At 38.1% G+C, this 22339-nt stretch overlaps 2 protein-coding genes across 3 annotated transcripts in view; both read right to left on the bottom strand.

Moving 5' to 3' along the window:
- The window catches only part of FIGF (c-fos induced growth factor (vascular endothelial growth factor D)), a 29870-nt gene extending 28704 nt beyond the window's left edge, over positions 1 to 1166 (bottom strand). The window contains exon 1 of one of the 2 annotated variants that reach the window (XM_005871866.2): positions 368 to 1166. In XM_005871866.2, the coding sequence (XP_005871928.1) occupies positions 368 to 457 (90 nt within the window). In that variant the 5' untranslated portion in view covers positions 458 to 1166. The remainder of the gene's footprint in view (positions 1 to 367) is intronic. The other variant, XM_005871864.2, reaches the window with a different exon arrangement.
- A 92-nt stretch (positions 1167 to 1258) lies between these two features.
- PIR (pirin (iron-binding nuclear protein)) overlaps positions 1259 to 22339 on the bottom strand; it is a 73247-nt gene continuing 52166 nt past the window's right edge. Inside the window, exons 7-10 of the mRNA XM_005871863.2 lie at positions 19352 to 19396; positions 11614 to 11696; positions 5660 to 5726; positions 1259 to 1580 (exon numbers count right to left, since the gene is read on the bottom strand). Coding sequence (XP_005871925.1) covers positions 1468 to 1580; positions 5660 to 5726; positions 11614 to 11696; positions 19352 to 19396 — 308 coding nt within the window. The 3' untranslated portion in view covers positions 1259 to 1467. The remainder of the gene's footprint in view (positions 1581 to 5659; positions 5727 to 11613; positions 11697 to 19351; positions 19397 to 22339) is intronic.

Here is a 22339-nt window from a genome sequence, read left to right as displayed (position 1 = left end):
CCATTGACAAAAGTAATGAACTAACTAAATTAACTAATATTTGGTGCTCACAAACAACCTGAATATAAATGGCCACAAAGTTATGTGTCACAAAAATAAGTCGGTGCTTCATTAGAAAATCAAATCACTATGCCATCCACATATAAAATTGAGGGGAAATTTGCCCATTTGAAAAGATTCCAGAATATTTGTTCATATTCTTTTACATCCCCAAAACACCCCTCAGCATTTTTAAACACGCATAGCAAGAATCATAGGACGCCTAAGAAACAGAACACTCATTAACAAATGGAGGATGCAAAAAAGAAAAGTCTTCCACGTAAGCCAATAAAAAATCTACATCATATTAAAACATAAGCTCACCTACCTTCATTGATCCATGTTCATCACTGGAGTCTTGCACCAATTGCAGATAAAACATCATGAAAATATTCACCACTGCCCACTGTCTGTACATTTTGAACACTTTAATACCCACTGATTACCAAGTAGTTGACAATAGATAGCTAGAGAAAACTGTTTCAAAAGGCATTCTCCAGAAGGAACGTTCGAAACCCCAAGATTTCACATGGAAAAACAATCAGTTGTGATAAAAATCCAATGAAATGATTAGTCAAGGTACGTTTTTGCACAATCTTATGCAGATAGAGCGATGAAAAAATTTTTAAATGTTCTCATGCTCCAAGAATAATTAGGAGGTGGACATGTTTTCCCTTGCAATGAGAAAGCACTCTAAATCCATTTCATGCCCAGCAATTTTTTAAAAAAAAAATCTCTCTACCCTATGCCCCAAGTTCTAGCTGCTTTATAAAGAGGTGGTGTGGCCACCAATGTTTGCAGCTACAGAAAAGCTGGAACCCAATTCTGGATTCCAACTCTTTTCACAACCCTCATGGAAGCTTGCAGGAGCATGTGTCTTAAATCTGACACAGATTTTGGCAGAATATGCAGGGAAGTCTTGGCCGTAATCCTGTCACATCCCTACCAATAGCAAGGATGTTTTAAAAACTGACTCAAATGCTTAGGACTGCTGTTATTTTAACGCAGATAACCTGTAATGTGAAACCTCGGCACATAGGCATGACTCCGTATTGAAAATTGCAGTGCTCAGTAATGGACCTCAGATGCTCATGAGGCATCAACTGCTAGTGACACACAGAAGCAATCAATTATGCTTTAAAATCGCAGACATTCACAAAAATAACAAAATATCCATACATACATGAAAAACAAACATACATCAAATGAAGAATACTGATTTTTAAAGAAGCAACAGTTAGGTTTATTTGTATGTGCCAGGAAATATCTCATGTACATTGCTATAAAAACCATGCTGTCACTGTTGTGTGGAATTCTTCAGATGCACTGGCTAAGTCAGCTTTGGAAACTGAATGCATTGACTGAATGGATGCGACAAATGGCAAAATTTCAGAAAGCATCGAGACCTGCTCTTGTGCTTGCTCTTCACTAATTTCCAATCTTTGACTTCCAGGTTTTGGCTCTTTCAAACCCATTTTTTGCATTTCTGAAATCAAGAATGGCTTGAGAAATCTCTTCATTGGTGTTCATCACGAATGGACCTAAGGCAGAAAGAGACATTCAGAGAGTTCTGGGTGATGATAGCATGTTCTTTTACCACTAGAAATGGTTAACTTGAAACAATTCCAGGAATATCTGAACAGTAAAAGGTTCTTTTCACAGCATCCAATCTCCGAGGATGGTAGCACACGTTTCTTAACTAGGACTGTGTTTGATTATAAAGACCGAACTTGAGATAAACAAAGGCAATTGCATCTCATTCATCCATTGCAAAGTTGTCATCAACAATTGCAGTCCCTTTATTCAAAATATTCTTAGGTTTGGTTCTATTACAGTCATTTTGTAGTTGTTAGGCTTTTTTTTTTCTTCCTTATTTTTGGAGATATAATTGACATGCAACATTATATTAGTTTCAGGTGTAAATATAATGATTTTAAATTAGTATATGTTGTAAAATGATCACCACAATAAATCTAGTTAGTACCCATTTTTTCTTGTGATGAGAACTTTTAAGATTTACTGTAGTGCTAGCTTTATAGCACTAGCTAATGTCAATAATTGAACCAAACTGGTACAATGAATTGGCAAATCTCATCCTAATTTTGTATCTACACAGTATATGAGACTATGTACTTACATGACAGGTCTAAGTCATTTTAAAAAATATGTTTTTATTGATTTCAGAGAGGAAGGGAGAGATAGAATCATCAATGATGAGAATCACCACTCGGCTGCCTCCTGCACGCCCCCTACTGAGGATGGAGCCCGCAACCTGAGCACGTGCCCTGACCAGGAATCAAACAGGAACCTGGTTCATTGGTTGATGCTCAACCACAGAGCCACATTGGCCGGGCATGTCATTTTTGAAGACTAGTAACAGTTTGTTGACAATAAACAGGAAATTATAAAAATTTCAAATCAAGAAAGCATCATATTTTAGATTCTCTAAGGCTGGCAAACTTTTTCTGTAAAGGGCCAAATAGTATATATTTTAGATTTTGTGATCAGTCTGTTTCAACTACTCAACTCTTTCATTGAAGCGTAAAAGGAGCCACAGACAATATGAAAATGAATAGGCATAGCTGTGTTCCAATAAAACTTTCTTTGCAAAAACATGAAGTGGTTTGCTGGTCCCTTTGCCTAATTCCTAGGTTTGAATTCAGGTTTTTCTAAAAGTGCAGAAGTCTGTAATGTCTGTCTCTTCCCTTTTTTTCACACATTATAGGGACAAAGGGACATTGTCTTTGACTGTACACTCCCAAGATCTCCTGGATAAACAAGGCCAGCTCCTTGGTGGCATTTACAGTGTCTTAAAAGCAGGTGACAGATTTGTCCATTCAGTATATTTCTTCTACCAGTCTGCAGAGGTTCCTGACATTCCTTTTATAAAAGTTCCTCATTTAAGGGGCCTTCTCAGAGAGACCCAAGTTAAAATAGAACTGCATTACTTAGAATTTCTTCACCACTGTTAGCGTATCAGGGCTTTGGCTCTCACTATAATATGCTTTGATGATGTTGAGATGAATGACAGACTCTCTCCCTCCAAGGACTTCAAATCTATCGCAGAGATAGATATGAAAACAAATTATTACAAGCACTGTGATATACGAAGTGATAAAAGTATGTAAAATGTATGGAATCAGCACAGAAAGGTGAAGAAGGGTCCAGGAAAGGATTCACAAAGCAGATGATATTTGAACAGGATACGTGAAGGAATGGCATTTCGGGATTAGCATGTTGGAAGAATTGAAAATGGAGGCACAGTGTTTGAAGGAAGGATCAGAGGGAGGAAAGAAATGGAGGGATCTGATGTATAGGAAGAGGCCAGACCCCTCTGCACTTTGAATTCCATCTACTGAAAGATGTTTGGACATAATTCTGCAGGTGATCAGGAATCACCGAGTTAAGTAGAGAATAACATGATCTGATTTGCAGTTTTTGAAGAAGACTCTGGAATCCAGATAGAGAAGATGTCTGACCTGGAAGGCTGGCTGATGGTGGGATTGTTAAGGATAATTGAGATACAGGCCATAGGAGGCTGTGGGTAGAGCAAGGCTTTCAGTTCTGGATATTTTGACATGAAGGTGCTAGAGACAATAAAATGGCTTCCTGCCAGAGGTACTTAGTACATTGTTGGAAATATAGATCTGGGGTTCGTGAGAGAAATTTCATCTGGAGTCTGGAGATGGAGATTTGGATGCTCTTGCATAGGAAAAAATGAGAGAGCCCTCATGTGTGAAATAAATAATAAATCCAAGAGGGCACCCCGGAGAAGCCAAGTTTTGAAAGGACTCATGGGGGAAAGTATTGGAACTCGGAAAATGAGAGCAGGTACAGGGCCAAGGACAGATTTCCTGCATGTCATAATTTTGCTATAGTTTACACTTGTAGAACGATTCTCTCATCCCTTAATTATTTTTCTGTAAAATCAGTGCGCTTTTGGGCTTCCATTTTGACACTTTTCTGGGGGTAGTCTGATGTGCCTCTCAGTTTGTAGTGTGCACATGCATCAACTGGAATCTTATGGAAATTTATATTCTGATTCAGGAGGTCTGGAGTAGGGTCTGAAACTCTGCACTTCTAACTCTCTCTCAAGTGATGCTGATGCTGCTAGTCCACAGACCACACTCTGAGAAACAAGGGACATATTATTGGAAGCTTGACGCCCTCCAAAGTCAGATTGAGGAAGCTTATCTCCTCAAATCTTCAAGCAGAAAAAGAAAACTGAAACCAGAAAGCAAGTTTTGTGTTTCTTTTTCCTTTTTCTCATGTTCTTCTTTTCTTTCTATTACATTTACCAAATTTATTTATTTATTTATTTTAAAATATATTTTATTGATTTTTTACAGAGAGGAAGGGAGAGGGATAGAGAGTTAGAAATATTGATGAGAGAGAAAAATCGATCAGCTGCCTCCTGCACACCCCCTACTGGGGATGTGCCCGCAACCAAGGTACATGCCCTTGACCGGAATCGAACCTGGGGCCCTTCAGTCCACAGGCCGACGCTCTATCCACTCTATCCAAACCGGCTAGGGCAATTTATTTATTTTTAAAATAGAGGTATAATAAGCATAATATTAGTTTCAGGTATCCAACATAATGATTTGATATATGTAAAATGATCACCACCATAAGTCTACTTAACATGTATTACATAGCTACAGCTTTTTTTTCTTGTGATGAGAAGTTTTAAGATTTACTCTCTTAGCAACTTTCAAATGTGCAATATAGTAATATTAACTATCATTGCCAAGCTGTACATTACATTCTCCAGAAAACATGTTTTTCATTGATCAACTATAAGGGTTATAAATAAGAAAAATGCTTGCTAGTTGTCAATAATCCCATAAATCCTCTCTCAAACTACAGTTTTCATCTCTTCTATAGTTGAACCTTTGAACTCCCCTGTAATAAAAATGGTGTGCATTTAATCTCTCATTTTGTAGACTCTTGGTATAGTGGAGAGAGCACAAAACGTGGGATCAGGAGTTAGTGTTCAAATTCCAGCTCCGCTGCCAACAATCGTGTCCCATTAGAGAAACCACAGGGCAGAGTGAGGGGCAACTGGCATTGTGCAAGGCAGAAGGGGTGGTTGGAAACCAGAGAGCCTGAGTGTGAATCCAACTATGTGGCCTCAGGCAAGCCAATGAACCTTTGCATCTCTGTTTCCTCATCTGGAAAATGGGGATGACAGAATATACCTCATAAGTTTGTTCTGAAGATTAATGTATTAATATTTGGAAAGCATTTCAACCAATCCTAGTAAATAGCAGATGCTACCCATGGATTTGCTATGTAAATAAGTAAAATATTGAGATTTCATTTTCCTCATTTATAAAAGGGCCATGACTACATCAACACTACGGACATTCCCTATTCCAACAATCTATGACACCCTGGACTTAATTTGTGGACACATAATTAAAGATATTCCATGATAAAATAAACAAAGGCCTTAGTTAATTCATTCCCAAGTAGTGGATATATAGTTGTGGCTATCTTTAAACACAAGTAAGTAATCGAATAACTTAAACACCTGAATTTTTAAAAGTTTTTTAAAAAAGAAAACAAAATGTTCTTCATTAGCTGAGATTTCAAGGAACATATCTTTTGGGCTTACCATGTTGGACAACTGGTTCTCCTAATGGCTCCCCAGCAATTAGAACGAAGTGGCTTCTCTCAGGATCCTAAAGTCAAGGTGGAAAGCATCAGTCAATAAACATGCTTATTTTTGAAATAGAGGCCCGGTGCACAAATTCGTGCATGTGTGGGGTCTGGCCTACCCCGATCGAGGCCGATCAGTCGGCCCGGGGGAGGGGACACAGGAGGTTGGCCAGCCGGCCCCGCCCTCTGGTCGAACTCCCGGTAGAGGGGACAATTTGCATATTAGCCTTTTATTATACAGGGTATTAAATTAGGAATAATTTGAAGTTAACATGCTAGACAAATGGACAAAGTTCCTAATTCTGAATATAAACTCCAGATATACAATCTGTGCAGTACTCAATATGGAAAGGCTTATTCCTTAAGATTTTTGGTGGCATTTAGAACATAAGTCTAGACTATGAAAATATTAACCTTCTCAGATAAGGAAGAATTTAAATTAAGAGTTTCCTTAACTAGAAACATCTTTAAGACAAACTGTGTGACTGACCTGGTTATGAATTGACTATGTGATTATAGGATTTATAATTTCCCACTAACAATATCATTTTGTTCAACATAACACGCCTCTTTATTTCAAGCCAGATCTATACAGAGGAAGACCTGGCAGACCTCAGATTTAGGTACTAAACATTCATCTAAAAATTCCATTTTAAAGTAGTACTTCCTGGTAACTACTGAAGTCTCTCAGTTGCTCCCCATCCAGATAAAATTTGTCTTCAAAGTAGGAACACTCCAAGCTCAGGTCATTTTCAGGCAGAAATTAGTTCTATTTGTGCCCATTCAAAAACAATTACTCTAAGGCTCGGTAACCTGAAGACGTGAGCACAAGGAGTAGAATAAGCTGACCTCAGAATTTGTGTTAAGGCCATGAAGGTAACTTTAGGCACAGCCAACTGTAATTTTTAAATTTCATTTTTATTTTGTTTTCAATTAGAGTACACATTCAATATTATTTTATATCAGTTTCAGGTGTATAGCTTAGTGGTTAGACAATCACATACTTTACAGAGTATTCCCCCTGTTATTTCAAGAACCTATCCTGCACCGTATATAGTTATTTGCACAGAAAAGGAAACCACCAACAAAATGAAAATACAACCAAGTGAATGGGAGAACATATTCTCTAATAGCCAAAAATTACAAAGAACTCAAACAAATCAACACCAAAAATCAAATTAGTCTTGGTCCACTTACATCATACTTTATAGCTCACTGATATGTTGATGTCCCAAGGTTATGAATAAGTGAAATTGTGCATAATAGACTCTAAGCCCACAGAAAAGGAGCAGGTTTCTATCTGAAATTATTTTTTTAATGCCATGTTTAAATGACTAAAAATTCAAGCAAAAAAAAGCACAGTTATCAAAAAAGGTTTATTCTCTAAAGACTTTGAAACTGACCATCTGTGTCACGAATGCGCTGACTTTTAAAACTGCAGGTTTTTTTTTAATTCAGAAGATGCATCTTTTGTCCTACAGTTTATATATTTTAGAATAATAATGTTTTAAAAATTAAAGTTTTGCTCCTTTACATATTACTCAAATCAAATGATGACTTTCCATTTATAATTTGGACAATAAGATAAACGGACACTTGCATTTGGTCTGAAATGAAAAATGATTAAACTGCTGGGTATTGAAGCGTTCAGGGGGTTTGTTTTTCATTTCAGAAATCTGAAGGATGGTCCAAGATTCTTCTAATGATTTTTCCACGAAATTAACCTCTGAGTGGCCCCTTCTGCTCTAACCTAAACCAGATGTTTTGTGTCTTTTTCTTTTTTTTAAATGCATCTTTTCTCTTTCCTTAACTAGCCTTTTTAGTGAAAGCTGATAATCTTTTTGGATAGTCAGTTGAGTGCTGATGTAGTTAAAAGTTCTAATTGCTGTTATCTTGAAAAGTCCTGTCTACTAGTATGTTGAGTGAGCTTGAGTATCATGTCAAATGATGGAAATCATGCAAAAGCAGAGAATGAAAGTCCTGTTTAACACATGAGTCCCTGTGTCGATCTAAGTCAATGCCTTCTTGGGGTTTGATGCAAGACCCCATACAAAGGTAACAGAGTCCCACTTATTGCTTCATGTATAATTACCCCAACTAAAATTCATGATCTTTTGGGGCCCAGACCATGTCTTTTTCTTTACATGTTTTCTTTTTTATTTGTTTTTACTCTGGTGTACATTCTCAGGGTTCCTAGTTCAGAGTTAGGCCCTTCTGTGTTTACTTAATTTATTTTTACGAATTGCTCTTGTTAGGCCATAAATCTTATTGCCAAGATATGTCTTGGGTTCCACCGATGCCAACAATAAATTAGTAAAGCCCAGATGAAGGCTCTATGATTCATTTAAAGTGGTGATAACTTCTACACTATGAGTATATACTCATAGTTTGTTTGATTGATTAGACTCTGGGAATGAATCTAAGGGCATGCTTTTGCTTCAAGAACATTTATTATAGTGAAATATTACCTGAAAAAGTTACCAGAAAGAAACCAAGTTGTAGCATGACTTAATTGCATACAATTGTTCTTACTAGATTTCATTGTTTAAACTGCTTAGGCCAATTAAAAGACAAAACAATGAACTATTAACAGTTTTTAAAAATTAATGGCTTGTCAAAATAGAGAAAGAATCATAGATAGAGAGCATATAGACAGCTCTGGTGTGGGGAGTTTTGAAGGGTGGAGGGATTGAACAAAAAGCAAAAGAGGGAACTCATGGACTTGGACAACAGTGTGGTGATAGTGGTCGATAGGAGGGGCATGGGTGGAGGTGGAAGAGAACATAGAGGAGATAAATGGTGGCGAAAAATAAAATAATAAATTTTTTAAAAATAAAAATTAATCGCTTGTTATGAACTTTTACACATAAATAAGCAAAAAAGTTTTCTCTAACTTTAACAAGGTGCTTTGTTTTATTTTTGTCTTCCCATCTTTATTTTAATCAAATGTTAATCTGTATTAATTTAATGAATTCCCCATGAATGGTGCCAGTTAAAGAGTGTTGTTACTCTCAAATATGGTTTTGATGGCATCCCATGAGGAATTGATTGCCTACCATTGTTGGAGTTAGGGCTTCCTCTAAGAAGTCAAAGGGTCTGGCTGAAAGACTTCTACATCTAGCATAAACCAAGCCTCCTGTAGTTGCTGCCTGCCATGGAAGACTTCAGAGTAATGGTAACAAAAGACAACCTGCCCTCTGAGTGCTAGAAGGAAGCCAAGGAGTGTATCAACGCCTCATTCTTGACCATAAGTCAGTACAAATGGGATTGGGGGGAGCACTGGGAAGTCACATTTTCCTTCTTTATCTAATGCTCAGGCTAAGTCTAGTTCCAAGTGAAGATAACCTTGGGCTGGAGCCTGAGGGAATCAAGGTCCTTTAGTGCCTTTTGCTTGTTTATAGAAACTGTTCCGTGTCCTACACCTTAGGGCCTACATACGATATGAATCCTCATTAGGTAACATGTATCTAGCACAAGTATTTGTTAAATAAGGTGTTTAGATCAGTGAATTTTCCAGCTAGCATTTTTTGGGCACCCACTATGTAGCAGACCAGAGATTAGCAATCTTTTCTTCATAAAGAGCCAGAGAGTAAATATTTTAGGCTTTGTGGTATCCAGTCTCTGTTGCAACCACTCAACTCTACCATTGTGGTGTGAAAGCATCCATAGACAAACAGCAATGAATGGGTGTGGCTTTAGTCCAATAACACTTAATTTACAAAATGGTTTAAATTTGGCCTATTGGACATAATTTACTGACCCCTATGCCAGATATAGAGTCAACTCTTGACATATGTAATCACATATATTCTTTCTAACCCCACCCCCACTCCATGCAGTTGGCATCATCATTTCATTGCAGACAAAGAAACTGAAGCTCAGAGAGGTTAAGAAACATGTCCAAAGTCACACAGCTAACAAGTGGTAAAGCCAAGATTCACACCTTCACAATCTCTTCTGTGTTGTAATTTAAAGGGGACTTTCTACTTTTCATGAATATAAGCAACACATGCAGATTTAAATGTTAATTTTTAAAATAAAATTGTTCATAGAAATCTTTCTAATGTCTTTATGGCTCAGATATGTGTATACACAGCAATAATTACAGAAGTGCACATAACAGAATGATGCCCTGGAGCTAGGAGCACTGCTTGTCAATAAACTGATGGTTTCAGCCGATTCTTTTCTATCCTGCTGCCTCCCATCTTTCTGGCTCCCGTTAGCATTTCTTTCTGCTGTTCCATTTCAGCTTCCAAGTACTTAACATTAACAATGTGCCCTCTGCAATATTATACAAAGAACTGAGGTTATCAAGTTAAAGAGGATAGTGCTACAAACTAATCTGCTAATAGTAGTTTCTGGCCTATGTGTAGCTTCCATGCCTCTTTCCTGCATGGGGTTGAAAGAAATAAAATTGCCATTTTTGTATGTCAAAAGTGGCAGTTTCATAAAGGTCAACCTAATAACAGAGCATAGACATTGAGATATGAATTTCATCTGGTGCTCATTAATGTTTCTTCTATTTACTTCACAGTTCATGGTTACAGATGATTAAGGCAGCAGTAGGCGAGCTGACAGGAAAATGGGCTAATCCTATATAATAAAAGGCTAATATGCAAATTGACCAAACAGTGGAACGACCAATTGCTATGATGTGCACTGACCACCAGGGGGCAGACACTCAATGCAGGAGCTGCCCCCTGGTGGTCAGTGCACTCCCACAGGAGGAGCACCACTCAGCCAGAAGCCGGGCTGATGGCTAGTAAATGCACTAAGGATGTCCGACATCCCCCAAGGGCTCCCGTACTGCGAAAGGGCGCAGGCCTGGCTGAGGGACGCCCCCCCGAGTGCACAAATTTCATGCACCAGGCCTCTAGTATAGAATATTTCCTCAAATCCATTGCATTCTACAATGCCACGGTCACAGAGCCACCAGAGTCAGTCAGATTGCCTCTCCACCAGTCACTTGCACAGTGAAAACAGTTTTATCCCTACTTTTCAAAATTCATCTTTTCAGGATCTTTTGCAAAATTGTCTCTTCAATCTTCTTTATTAGAATGATGCAAAGCAGTCAGATTGGTTTCATCGACACACAAGATAGTGGGTGAGTGAATCACCCAAGGGAATGAATAGACATAGGAAAGAAACTTGGTAACCTGGGGAGGGAAGTTCCGAAGACTCCTAAAATATCAGAAACGTTACTTAAAAAGCAGGGCTTTAACACAAAAGGACTATAAAATGCATCATATGTTTCTCTCAGTTCAAAATGGGGGTGACTTCTAAAGGGCTCTCTGTGAGTATGTCCACATCGATGCTTATGCTCCTAAAGGGCTGATCTATTTTCACTTACACTAAAAACAAATCAATTGTATAAAGAAAATTAAGAGACAAGGAAGATGTGTTGTCTCCAGATTCAAATTTCTAGGGGTAAACAATAGGGACATAGATAATTTTTGAAGATGAGAAATCAGTATTGATAAAACCTTAAAATAAACCAATAGAAATAACAGAAGTTAATGAAAGGGGTTGATAAACTTATGGCATAGTTTTTCTGCCCATAGAAGAAAAAAAAAATTTCTAGCTACACTAGAGATTCAAGCATCTTCCTGCAAAGTAGTAAAAGTACAAGTTAAGAAAAATTAAAGATTTAAATACTCACCTAAGGATATGTTTCCATTGATTTTCAGAGAGTGGAAGAGAGAGGGAAAGACAGAAACATCGATGTGAGAGAAACACATCAATTTGTTGCCTCCTGTACGAGCCCTGACCAGGGCCCTGGTCTGGGAGGTGCCTGCAACTGCAGGCACATGCCCTTGACCAGAAATGAACCTGGGACCCTTTGGTCCGCAGGCTGACACTCTATCCACTGAGCCAAACCAGCTAGGGCAATTAAAGATTTTTAATATTTACCTTGTTCTCCACCTGGACACTGTCACCTTCCCCAAGCACTGCTGTGTGATGAGGTTCTATTTTTTGTTGTGCATCATCAGGCCCTACAAAAAAAGGTGACCCACTAAATATAATACTCATCATAGTACATTTATCATATGGATACAAATCTGGTTAACTACATAGTACTGTAAAATTAATTTAACTTCAGAAATAACAGGCTTAGGACTCTTCTTAAATCTCTTGGTTGATTAAATGCACATTATTAAAGTCTGAAACTGACTGGTTTCCATTGTAGAAAAGAATAAGGAGGTGAATCTTGCACTATGCTTCCATTTACACCTTTTATGTAATCAATTAATAAGCAAAGTCCTTGCCATTACATGATAAGAAAAGTATTTCCTTGAGTAAGTTATAAGCCTCATAAGAATTAAGCATATTTAGGGAAATGAGTAAATGCTATCATCAATAAGTATTTATTGAGCACCTACAATTTCTAGTACTGAGAAAATACAAATAAATGCCAAGCAAATTCCTTGTATACAAATAATTCAAAATGTCATTGGCAGAAACAAAATAATATTAACAAAATAATAAACAATTCAATTGAAATATAAGTTGGATAGCTAGTGAACTATGAACAAGGCCCAGTGCTAAATGCTGGGGAGGGGGGAGTGGGGGAATCTTCAAGATGGATATATTTCTATCCCTTCTATACTAAGACTCACAGATGAAATAATACAAATGAAATTATGTCTTAAAGGTAACAATAAAGTGATAAGCAAAGTTCAATGAGAGAACAGAGAATGCAGGGGTTAATTCAGTTCTAGGGACCTTAGGAATTTGTTGTGGAGGAGTTATGACTAGAACAGAGCTCTACAATACTAGAGGAGCCACACAAAAGGCAAAGTTAGGATGAAGGGCATTCTAGATAAGAGGACAGACTGTGCAAAGGTAAGGCACTGGGAATGTGCAGGGCATCTCTGGGAGAACAGTGAATCTTCTACAATCGCTAGAACATTCTTCTGGGAAGAATGATGAAAAAGTAGACTAGAAAAGTAGATGAAAAAAAGTAGATGGAAAAGTAGATCAAAGTGAGACCTGAGGGCCATGCTCATCCACATAGAATGGAGGGCCTTTGATGAAAGTGTGTGTGTATGTGTCTGTGTGTGTGTCTGTGTCTGTGTGTGTGTGTGTGAGAGAGAGAGAGAGAGAGAGAGAGGAGAGAGAGTTAGATCTGCATCTTGGAGAAATAACTCTTGGAGCAGAGCATAGAATAAGTTGGAGGGGGGTAAGACTGAAGTTAGGATAACCTATTGGGAGTTTATTGTAACATTCTAAGTGAAAATGAATTATGGTCTGAACTGAGAGAGTGGACACACAAAAATAGGTGTGGATTTGAGAGGTAGAGTTGAGAAATAATCTAAAGGATTTGGCAACAGTGCGGGAGAGAAGAATCTAATATGATTCTCACTAGGAGCAGAATAATGTAGTGACCTGAAGATTACAACAGTGCTTTGTCAAGAGAAAGCTAGAGAATGAAGATGCTAAAGCAGGATAGAATAGCCATGGGAACAGACAACAGAAAGAAAATTCTAAGTAGGGTAAGAAGCTCAGAAAGATGTCTAGGCAGATACACCTATAGGACAATAATAATCAATAAGGAAGTGGCTATTGAAATAAAAATAATTGCTGAAGGAGTTATATGAACAGAAACATAATTTTTGAATTTTGTGAATATTGCTTGGAGTCCAAATATAGCTATATTTTCTAGAGAAATCCTCCAATTTGCCGATAATCTATATGAAGCAACAGGGTTCATTCTGATGCGCACGAACCTGAAATAGGATTCTAATAGGGAAGGAGTTCTCAACCCAGAGTTAATGTGTTCCCAAGGGGTCTGTGGATAGAATTCAGAGCAATCACGAACTAGGATGGGAGATAAATTACATCTTTATTTTCACTAACACCTAACTGAAATGTGGCCTTTCTTTCAGTTATGAATATAGCCAACAAAGCACAGTAGTATTAACTGGACCAATGATTTTGTCTCCAGTAGAAACCACAGATGTTTCCATATCACATTACAGTGTTACAGATATCTCAAAATACACTTTATGCTAATCACTAATTAGAATTCAGAGTATACCGGCTGTTGGATCATGTTATTTCAAATGCCGTTAGAGATGCAGACATATAACTACATCACAAACTTGTTCTTTTAACATTTTAATGACTTTAATGAGTTAAAAAATACATCGTTCAGAGGTGGGGCTTGGCAAATGTCAAAAGGGTCCATGGCACACAAAAAAAGATCAAGAACTTCTGTCCCAGAGGCAGGGGTGTGCTAATCAACTAGTTTAGCCTCTGAGGTTTGGGGTGAGGGGTTAAGAGACCAACCAAAGGACTTGTATGCATGCACATAAGCATAACCAATGGACACAGACAGTAGGGGGGTGAGGGCATGTGCTGGGGGGTGGGAGTGGCTGGGGAGAGGTCAATGGGGGGAAAAGGAGACATGTAATACTTTCAACAAAGAATTTAAATTTTAAAAAATAAAACTAGTTTTTGAAGACAAGGGGGAGAACAAATCTGATTTGCAGCGTGTGCCAATTTATGTGGTGTAAATGCTCCCACTGTGGCCAATTTCAAGCTACCAATGTGAGGTCAGGGAAGAGGTGCACAACCAGCTCCTGAAAGCTGGCAGAAGCCAGCCCCAGCATACCACTAAAGGCTTCTTCTCCATCCAAGATTTAGGCCAACAAATGCCATGGAAGTGAATGATAGAACTCTGTTGATTTTTCCACTCATGCAAGGATTTGACAATAAAAGAGAGTTCTTAGAATTTAAGAATAATCTCATTTAAAGTCGGGTAATATTTTTAACTGTAATATGGAGCAGCATTTTATTAAGTGTGTTTTACTGAGATTTTCTGGGAGCAATGAATCATGTCTTTACCTTCAATTAATTCATACATGAAACCCATTACTCACATGGTCTACTCCTGGCCCCTAATTTTATCATGCAGGATGGTTCCTGATACATAGACTCAAATAATTGTACAGCCCCTTCCCTCTATTTTAATGGAGTAAGCTGGCAAGAGACAGCTCTCAAAAAGAATGCTGGATTGGGATTTCTCTGCACCTCCTACCAGGGGCTTGCTTGATTATGGTGTTCATTGGTCTGCGAGAAAATCTTTATTTAGAAACAAAGAACTTGTGTTTTCCTATGAGCTCTCATTCTAGCTTTATAAGAAATGCCATTTCTGCTTATTGTCCTTGCTGATCCAGGAGAGGAAGCACAGTGTTGATCCTGAAGAGCCCCTTTGAAATGCTCCCCTGGAAGGGAGACCTTTTTTACAGATACTGGAGTCGGGTTTCCAAGTTAATCATTCTAAGTGTACCTTACCTGCTGTATTCTCTTATGAAATATTTAAAACAGGATCAAAGAAAGCAAAGACTGATTCTATCATCAGGTCATTTCTATGCTATTTAACCCATCTGGTTATCTCCTGAGAATGAAATAAGTCTCCAAGAAAATATATTTTATTGTTTCTGACTACTTTGAATGATAAATGGAGCCAAATCAGATAATAAATAGTTTCCATTGAGACGCTTGGCCAAGAATGTTAAACCTAATAGTGCAGTGAAGGAAAATTTAACTGAAAACAACTGAATTATAAATATTTTTGTTTGCCTAAACAGTTATAAAAGGGCAAAATATTTTAAAACATATTTTAAAGTTAGTGCTACATCTAGAGTAAGTGATTAATTGCTGTGCAGCTTTCCCCCACACGCTAGCTTTCCCTTTTCTTTTCCTTCTCTTTGTAAGAACTGCTGCCCCATTTACTCTAGTCCACATGCTCTGGTACTTCCATCATAGATTTGGACATCATCAATTTTATACATACAGTTGTAGCCTTCTTATCTAATTCAATCAAGCTCATTAACTGAAAAAGACAAACTGTATTAAACATTTTATTTTAAATTAAAGTGTAATGGTGCCTTCATTTGGCAATTTTTTAGAAAGAAAGCCAAGGCAGGTCTGCTGATTGGAGTGAAGCACGATCTTTCCTTGTACAGCATGTACATAATGAGCCACTGAAGTCCTTCTAGATTATTACAGTTTCCCCCAATCTTTTACTGTCACCTCTCTCATACTAATTCAAAACTTTTCTTTAGTCCATGTTTGCATAGCATTTGACTTAGCTGTTCTAGAAAAACTAACTTTTCGCATTATTTCATTAATTTACATCTTGTTTAATTAAACTGCATAATTGCAATTATTGGTGCAACTGGCATAAACAGATTTGAGAGCACTCATAACTGCCGAATTCACTTGGATTTGGCTGGAGGAAGTGGCCATGGGCAGGTAGCCACGGGAGCTGATCATCCTCGTGTTCAGGCACCTCACTCAAGGTAATCACCATGGAATGAAGCACATTAGTTAGTCCAGTTCATTTTGGGTAAGTGGAGGTCAATTAGGAGGGCTTCTAGTGTGTTTCCTCACCTTTCTTGATATCCAGGAGTTGTGTCAAACTTCTTAATACTACCCAGAACCAGAAGCAAAGAATTGAGCACAAACTAAGCATGAATAATTACTTAATTAAATAAGTTTGAAACATTTTACTACCCATAAGTCAGTTAGCTGTCAATTCAATAATCACAAATATTTTTTATTCCTAAATATATTTTCTAAGCCCCAACAGTATACTTGATAATGGTCCTTCTAGGGGACTGGAATCCAGGCTGATACACTGTCCCAAGCTTCAGGAATACAGGATCTAAACTTTTCTATCCTTTTGATCTCCGTGTTAATGTGTAAATGCCATTTTCACTACAGCTACAAGGAAGGGGTTCAGTGCTAGTATCTGTGGGATCTACTGGTTTTCTGACCATGTAGTTCTTTTTATTCTTTTCTTTGGATTTTTAAAATCATATACTGCAAAGATTTCAGCTGAGAGCTGATCACAGGACTTTCTGCCTCAGTAAAAGATTGTGTCAAAGATACCTCTCTCCTGTACAATTTTTAAAGCTACTGTTTAACTGCCAGCTTAGAAGGCTTGAAAAAAACAATGTATCAAAAATTAAGATCACAGACAAGCATAAGACATCTCAAATGCATACTTTTTAAAATAAAAAGTATTAATTCTACTCAACTTATTTCTGTTAACTCCTTCTTTTCTTCAGGGTGTCACTAGAAGACCATTCCATGGCTTTACCATACTCACCTTGAAGTTTAAACTGTTGGACTAACTTAGACATCCAGCATTTTCTACTGTTCAAAACTTCACCTGTCTATACTCTAAATCAGGGGTCCTCAAACTATGGCCCACGGGCCACGTGCGGCCCACCGAAAACATTTATCCGGCCCGCCGGGTGTTTTTGCCGCCACTGCCTGTCCTGCTTAGCAGCCGACTCGTCCCGGGCCCGCAGTGCGCATGTGTGGAATGTCTGAGGGACAGTGAACTGGCCCCTGTTTAAAAAGTTTGAGGACCTCTGCTCTAAATCTACTGATGTTCATCTTTTAAGCACCTCCTGCATCAATTAATATTTTAATAGTCCTCCTAAATCTCCATTTTATGGAACTGCCTCAGATTATTTTCTGAGCCCAAAGTGTTGTCTATTTAATGTAGCCCGATGCACAAAGTATATATATTTATAATATCTATTTAAACAGAATAGAGGTGCTTGACATTTTGACAAGAATAATCACTTGCTTATCAGCTCCTACAATCTGTGGCTGACAGGTACCATCCTGGTTTTATAAGGAAGATAAAATTGAGGCAAAGTCAGAAAGCATTTTCTGAATTCTCTCTATAGATTTTATAAATCAGTATACATTCAATAGCTATTTCTACTTTGTCATTTCTTTTTCTCTAGTGATTCGTTTTTGCCCTTTTGTTTTTCTCATTAACATCTCTGTTAGGAGGTCCACGGAAGGAAAGAAAGGAGATAATATTCAAATGAGGTAATCGGGCCAGTCACTCATTGGCTAAAGCAGAGTCCCAAGAGGCCCATTTTATGAGCTGGATTCTCTCCAAGGTCCAGTTTACTCTGGACAGATGCAAGTTCACTCCCATGCTATAGACTGTGACCCCATTTCCTGCCAGATGTGTTGCATTTGTGGCTCATGGTCACGAGAGGGACCAGGCCAGTGAGCAGAGATGACTCAGGAAAATATGCCTCACCTACAGAACAACAAATCGATGTGTAATTCATTCTCCCCCTGCCCCCCTTGAACTGTTGAGCTTTTTACCTATAAATTCTTAGACTAAAGGTCAGAAAACAAGGCTATAACTACTAATTAAAGTGGGTTTTGGATTATTTGTTAATTTTTCTCCCCTTTCTCCTTACAACATTTTAACCAGAATCAAATGTTACTTTTGTAGTGCCCACTAAGAAAGTTTTTACATTTTTAAATGTAAAGGAGTAGTATTTCATGACATAACTTAATTTTTTCAATATGACCTTTTCTCATCTCTTTCCTTTTGATTCAAACTGGCCTCATCCAGCACCTGACTCACCTGCCTCCTTCCCCCTTTCACACCCACTCCCTTAATCATTGAGCCCTCAGGACAATAAGGTTCTGGTCAGCATCAAATAATCTAAAAAACCAAGCCTCAGATCTGTAGTTCTCAGAAACAGAATCCCTTGGAGCAGTCAGGTGCTGTGCCCCACCCCCCATCCACACCACCCGTCACTGTCCATATGGGGTAGGAAAGGGGAGAGGGAAAGCTGGTTCTTTTACTTTAGGTCTTCCCAGAAGCAAAGCCTTTCATGCATATTTGAGTACAAGGCGTTTATTTGGGAGGCGGTCCTAGGAAACACCAGTCCAAGAAAGTTAGGAAAGGGAAGGCAGACAATGAAGGGTGTTATCAAACACACACTCACAGTGGGATGCTTGAACATAATCCCACAGGAAACTTTAGGAAAAGGCCTCACTCACAGGCTCAGAGTCATCCCACCTGATGAGTAAGGTAGCTCCCAGGAATGTCTATTCTCCAGCACTGGCTGGGGCTAGAACAGCCTTCCCAGGTTTCATAAAAAGTCTCAAGCCAAGAGACATAGACATTACTGGCAGCAGGAAGTTGGTCAGTGGGCCCTGAGGAGCTAGGATGACAAGCTAGATGGTATGGTCACTGCCTTGTCATTGTACAAAGAATATAGGGTGGAGTGTAGGGAGTGAGTTTGAGGAACTCTTGGTTCTGGTCCTGGATCTAACCCTAGCAAGTTAAATAACTTTCTTTAGACTTCACTTTCTTCATCTATAAAATGAGAGTTGCTTGAGTCTTGAACATCCCTTCTAGACTAGACTCAACAAGCGACATACTAGTATATACAACCCTTAGATAAGAGAAAACCACCTTCCACTTCATGGGAAATAGATTCCTGCTCCCCTGGGAGCCTGCTAGAACTCCATCCTTTTATCAGTATGGAGGTTGTCAAGATCTTAGCAAAGTGTCAACCCACATAATCATGCCTGGACCTTATAATCTGCACACAGGCCACAGTGAAATGGCTGATGTCATGACTGGTGTTTGTCTTCTCCTCCCTCTCTGAACATGCTGGAAGCTGAGTGGTGACCCATCCTGGGTGTACCAGAATATACTAGAATGTAAAGAGAGCTGATGCTTTACAGAAGGAAGTGTAGTATTCAATTACATAAAAAGGTTCATCCCATCTTTCCTACCTTTCCTCCCCTTCGGTAATTTAAATTATATTGCTATTGAACCCAAAGTAGCATACACATCACTTACCAATATATGCATTTCCAGAAATGGTATAAATGAAGCTTGTCCACCCTGAAAAAGGACCAGCAAAATTAAAAGGTTAGTGTCTACAATACCAAAAGGAACAAAGATATAACAATATTTAATAATATCTATATGAAATATAAATATATGAAATATAAATATATAAATTTATATAACAGATATAAAAGATAAATTTGGAGATGAAATCCTTTATTTCCTTTTAGGCATATATTTAAAAATTTAAATTCTGTGAACTGTTTAAAACACACACTCACACATGGACACACACACACATTCCTAAACCTAAATGATTTGGCCCCAAATGTTGTAGAGCCACCCAAATAGACAGTGTACAATTTGCTTGGCAATATATATCTATATATCTATATATCTATATGCCAACTGCTATATTAACAAACTGTTCCTTCCAGTTGTAACATCATGCTAATAACTGCAACACACCAATCTGGCTTATCTATAGTTCATTGTGCTTCTTTCTCTCCAGGAACCAAATGCTAGAAATATGCTTTCCTTTACTTAGTTGCACGTTAGTTTTCAGTGAACTCATTTCTTCTTATCTATCATAAAATAAAGGATGAGATCCAGGGATGCATAATCCATGGGGCCACAAATAGGTTTTAGACAGCCTGTACACTCCCTGGAACTGTCCCCACAATTTTTCTAGTGTGGAAACTTTTCTGTGAAGAGGGTACACAGCACTCACCAAATTCCTACTGTGACCCATGGAGCCAAGAGCTCAGAACCATGAACCACCTGCCTTTGGATCTTTGAGTACCAGCACTGGATTTTCACGGACATTATATTGTACTCATAGCCCAGAAGAGATCCTCTGGTACCACTGAGAGACATGAATCTATAAATGGCAAGCTCAAAATGGAATGAGGATGTCACTCCATGCCTTCAGTGGAAAAGGAAAAGAGCCGAGACAGGGTCAAAGAGAGACAAAATGGGAGACATATCTGTAATACTGTCAATAATAAAAAAGGGAAGGGAAGGGAAGGGAAGGGAAGGGAAGGGAAGAACCTGGGAAGTGAATACAGGGCAGAGTTCAAGGTGGAAGAGCAGGGCTCTGAGTCCTCTAGTAGAGGACACAGTTTTTCCTCTCTGAGGTTTTACTAGAATAAGTTTTAAAGCCTCTGGAAGTAATACTATTTGCTCATAGCTCACTCACACTTTTTCTCCCTTATTGACCTACTCGCTCAGTCTTCTAAGTTCAGTCTACCATCATTTAGTGAACATTTTCCACTCATTGTGGGTAGAGATAGGAAGATGAATAAGGCACAGCCAAATTTTCAAGTCATGTAATTTCAGGGAGGGAGGTTCGTGGTAGATGTAAAAATACATGCTAACAATTTACAGCCCCAATTCCATGTGTCTTATCAGGATGGGCTGGCTCTACTAGAGGACTTCTCTCTCTACTTTGTACTGATGCTAAGCTTCCCTAGTCCTATTTAGCCTGATTTATATTAAACTCTGAAACAAAACCCATTCCTTCCCTTCCTTAGCTGCTTTTTAAAATTTTCACCATGGAAAATTGTTTAAATTTCTTTTTCAAAGTATAAATATCTCTATTGATTTTTCCATTATAAAAAGTAATACACATTAATTTGAAAATACAGGTGTGGACAAAAGTAGGTTTATAATTGTGAATGAAATTCTTTTGAGTTAATAAAGCTATTGTAATAATCTGCATGTATTCTTCTGTATGAACAACTGTAAACCCTCTTTTGCCCATCCCTGTATTTTAATACCATGAAAGTATGGGATGTTATCGAAGCAAAAAAATCTTTCTGCAATCTTCATACTTATCCTGACATGAATATTGTTAGTATTTCTGTATTTGTACTTTAAGTTTCTTTTATCTTTTATACACTATATATTGTTTGCTTAAAAATGAGAATTAACTCAATAATCTGTTTGGATACCTTTCCATGTAAAAATTTAGATAAATAACTCATCCTTGGGAAGGACTGCAAAGCATTCCATTGTAAGGACACATTGTAATTTATATAAGGTATTAAAAAGTAATGGTTTCTGAATTTGACAGAACCTCAAAGTTTTCACCTGCTAAACTAGATTTTTATTTGGGATTATTTTGATTGTTCTAATACCATGTCTCCTCTACCCACTTTGCTTCATTCCTACTTACCCTCCAAGCAGAAAACTAGTCTACACATAATTGCCTGGGTCTGTTTTCTTTCCCTGTTTATTTTCTTACATGATCCAAAAGGACCAAATATTTGCTTGAAGGAATGGCCAAGTCAATCTATCAAGTACATTCACCTATTTTTGCCCTGTGAAAGAGTCTTCTATTAGGATATAGAATCCAACTTCATTAGTAATAACATAATTCATGCTACTAGTTGGAAGACACAGGGTTAGAGGGAATGGTATAGGAACAGGGGCGATTTCCTACCCCTCCCCTTCTTTTTAACATGTCCTTCTGCTCTTGCTTCTGTTAAACTTAGATTAATTCCATCAAGCATTGTTTCTTAAAACTACAGCAAAGGAAGAGCCAAATTGTTTAAGAACCATCACATTTTATTAGATTTCCTTCTCTGCCTTGCATCAGCAAAGAGTTATCTTGTGAGATTTTCAAATCCTTCTTCACTTTCTTCCCCCACCTCTCCTCCCACTTTTATGTCCTGCACTAGGAATGATACCACCCCCACATTTTTATTGTGCTGTCAGAGGTCACTGGCCCTACAGTTTCCTGTCTTCTACAAATGTCCTCTCCAAGCTACTGGCTCTTCGCAGCTGGGAAACTCTTCCCTTTCCTCAGGCAATAAGAAAGAAAATGAGCTGGGATGGAGGTCACATTTTACCTCTGGCCCTGTAGGACAGTTTAATCAGTAACATATTTAAGTCAGAACTCCCTTAGTCAAACATAAAAAATGTAAAACTTTGCTTTTAAATATGTAAATCATTTTCTGTGGCATTTGCTCTCATTTCCATGGAGGTTCCCAATTC

Source organism: Myotis brandtii, unplaced genomic scaffold (genome assembly GCF_000412655.1).
Source record: "Myotis brandtii unplaced genomic scaffold, ASM41265v1 scaffold359, whole genome shotgun sequence".
NCBI classification, from domain to species: domain Eukaryota; kingdom Metazoa; phylum Chordata; class Mammalia; order Chiroptera; family Vespertilionidae; genus Myotis; species Myotis brandtii.
The sequence above is the reverse complement of the archived record's forward strand: the minus strand, read 5'-3'. Positions and strand labels throughout refer to the sequence as shown.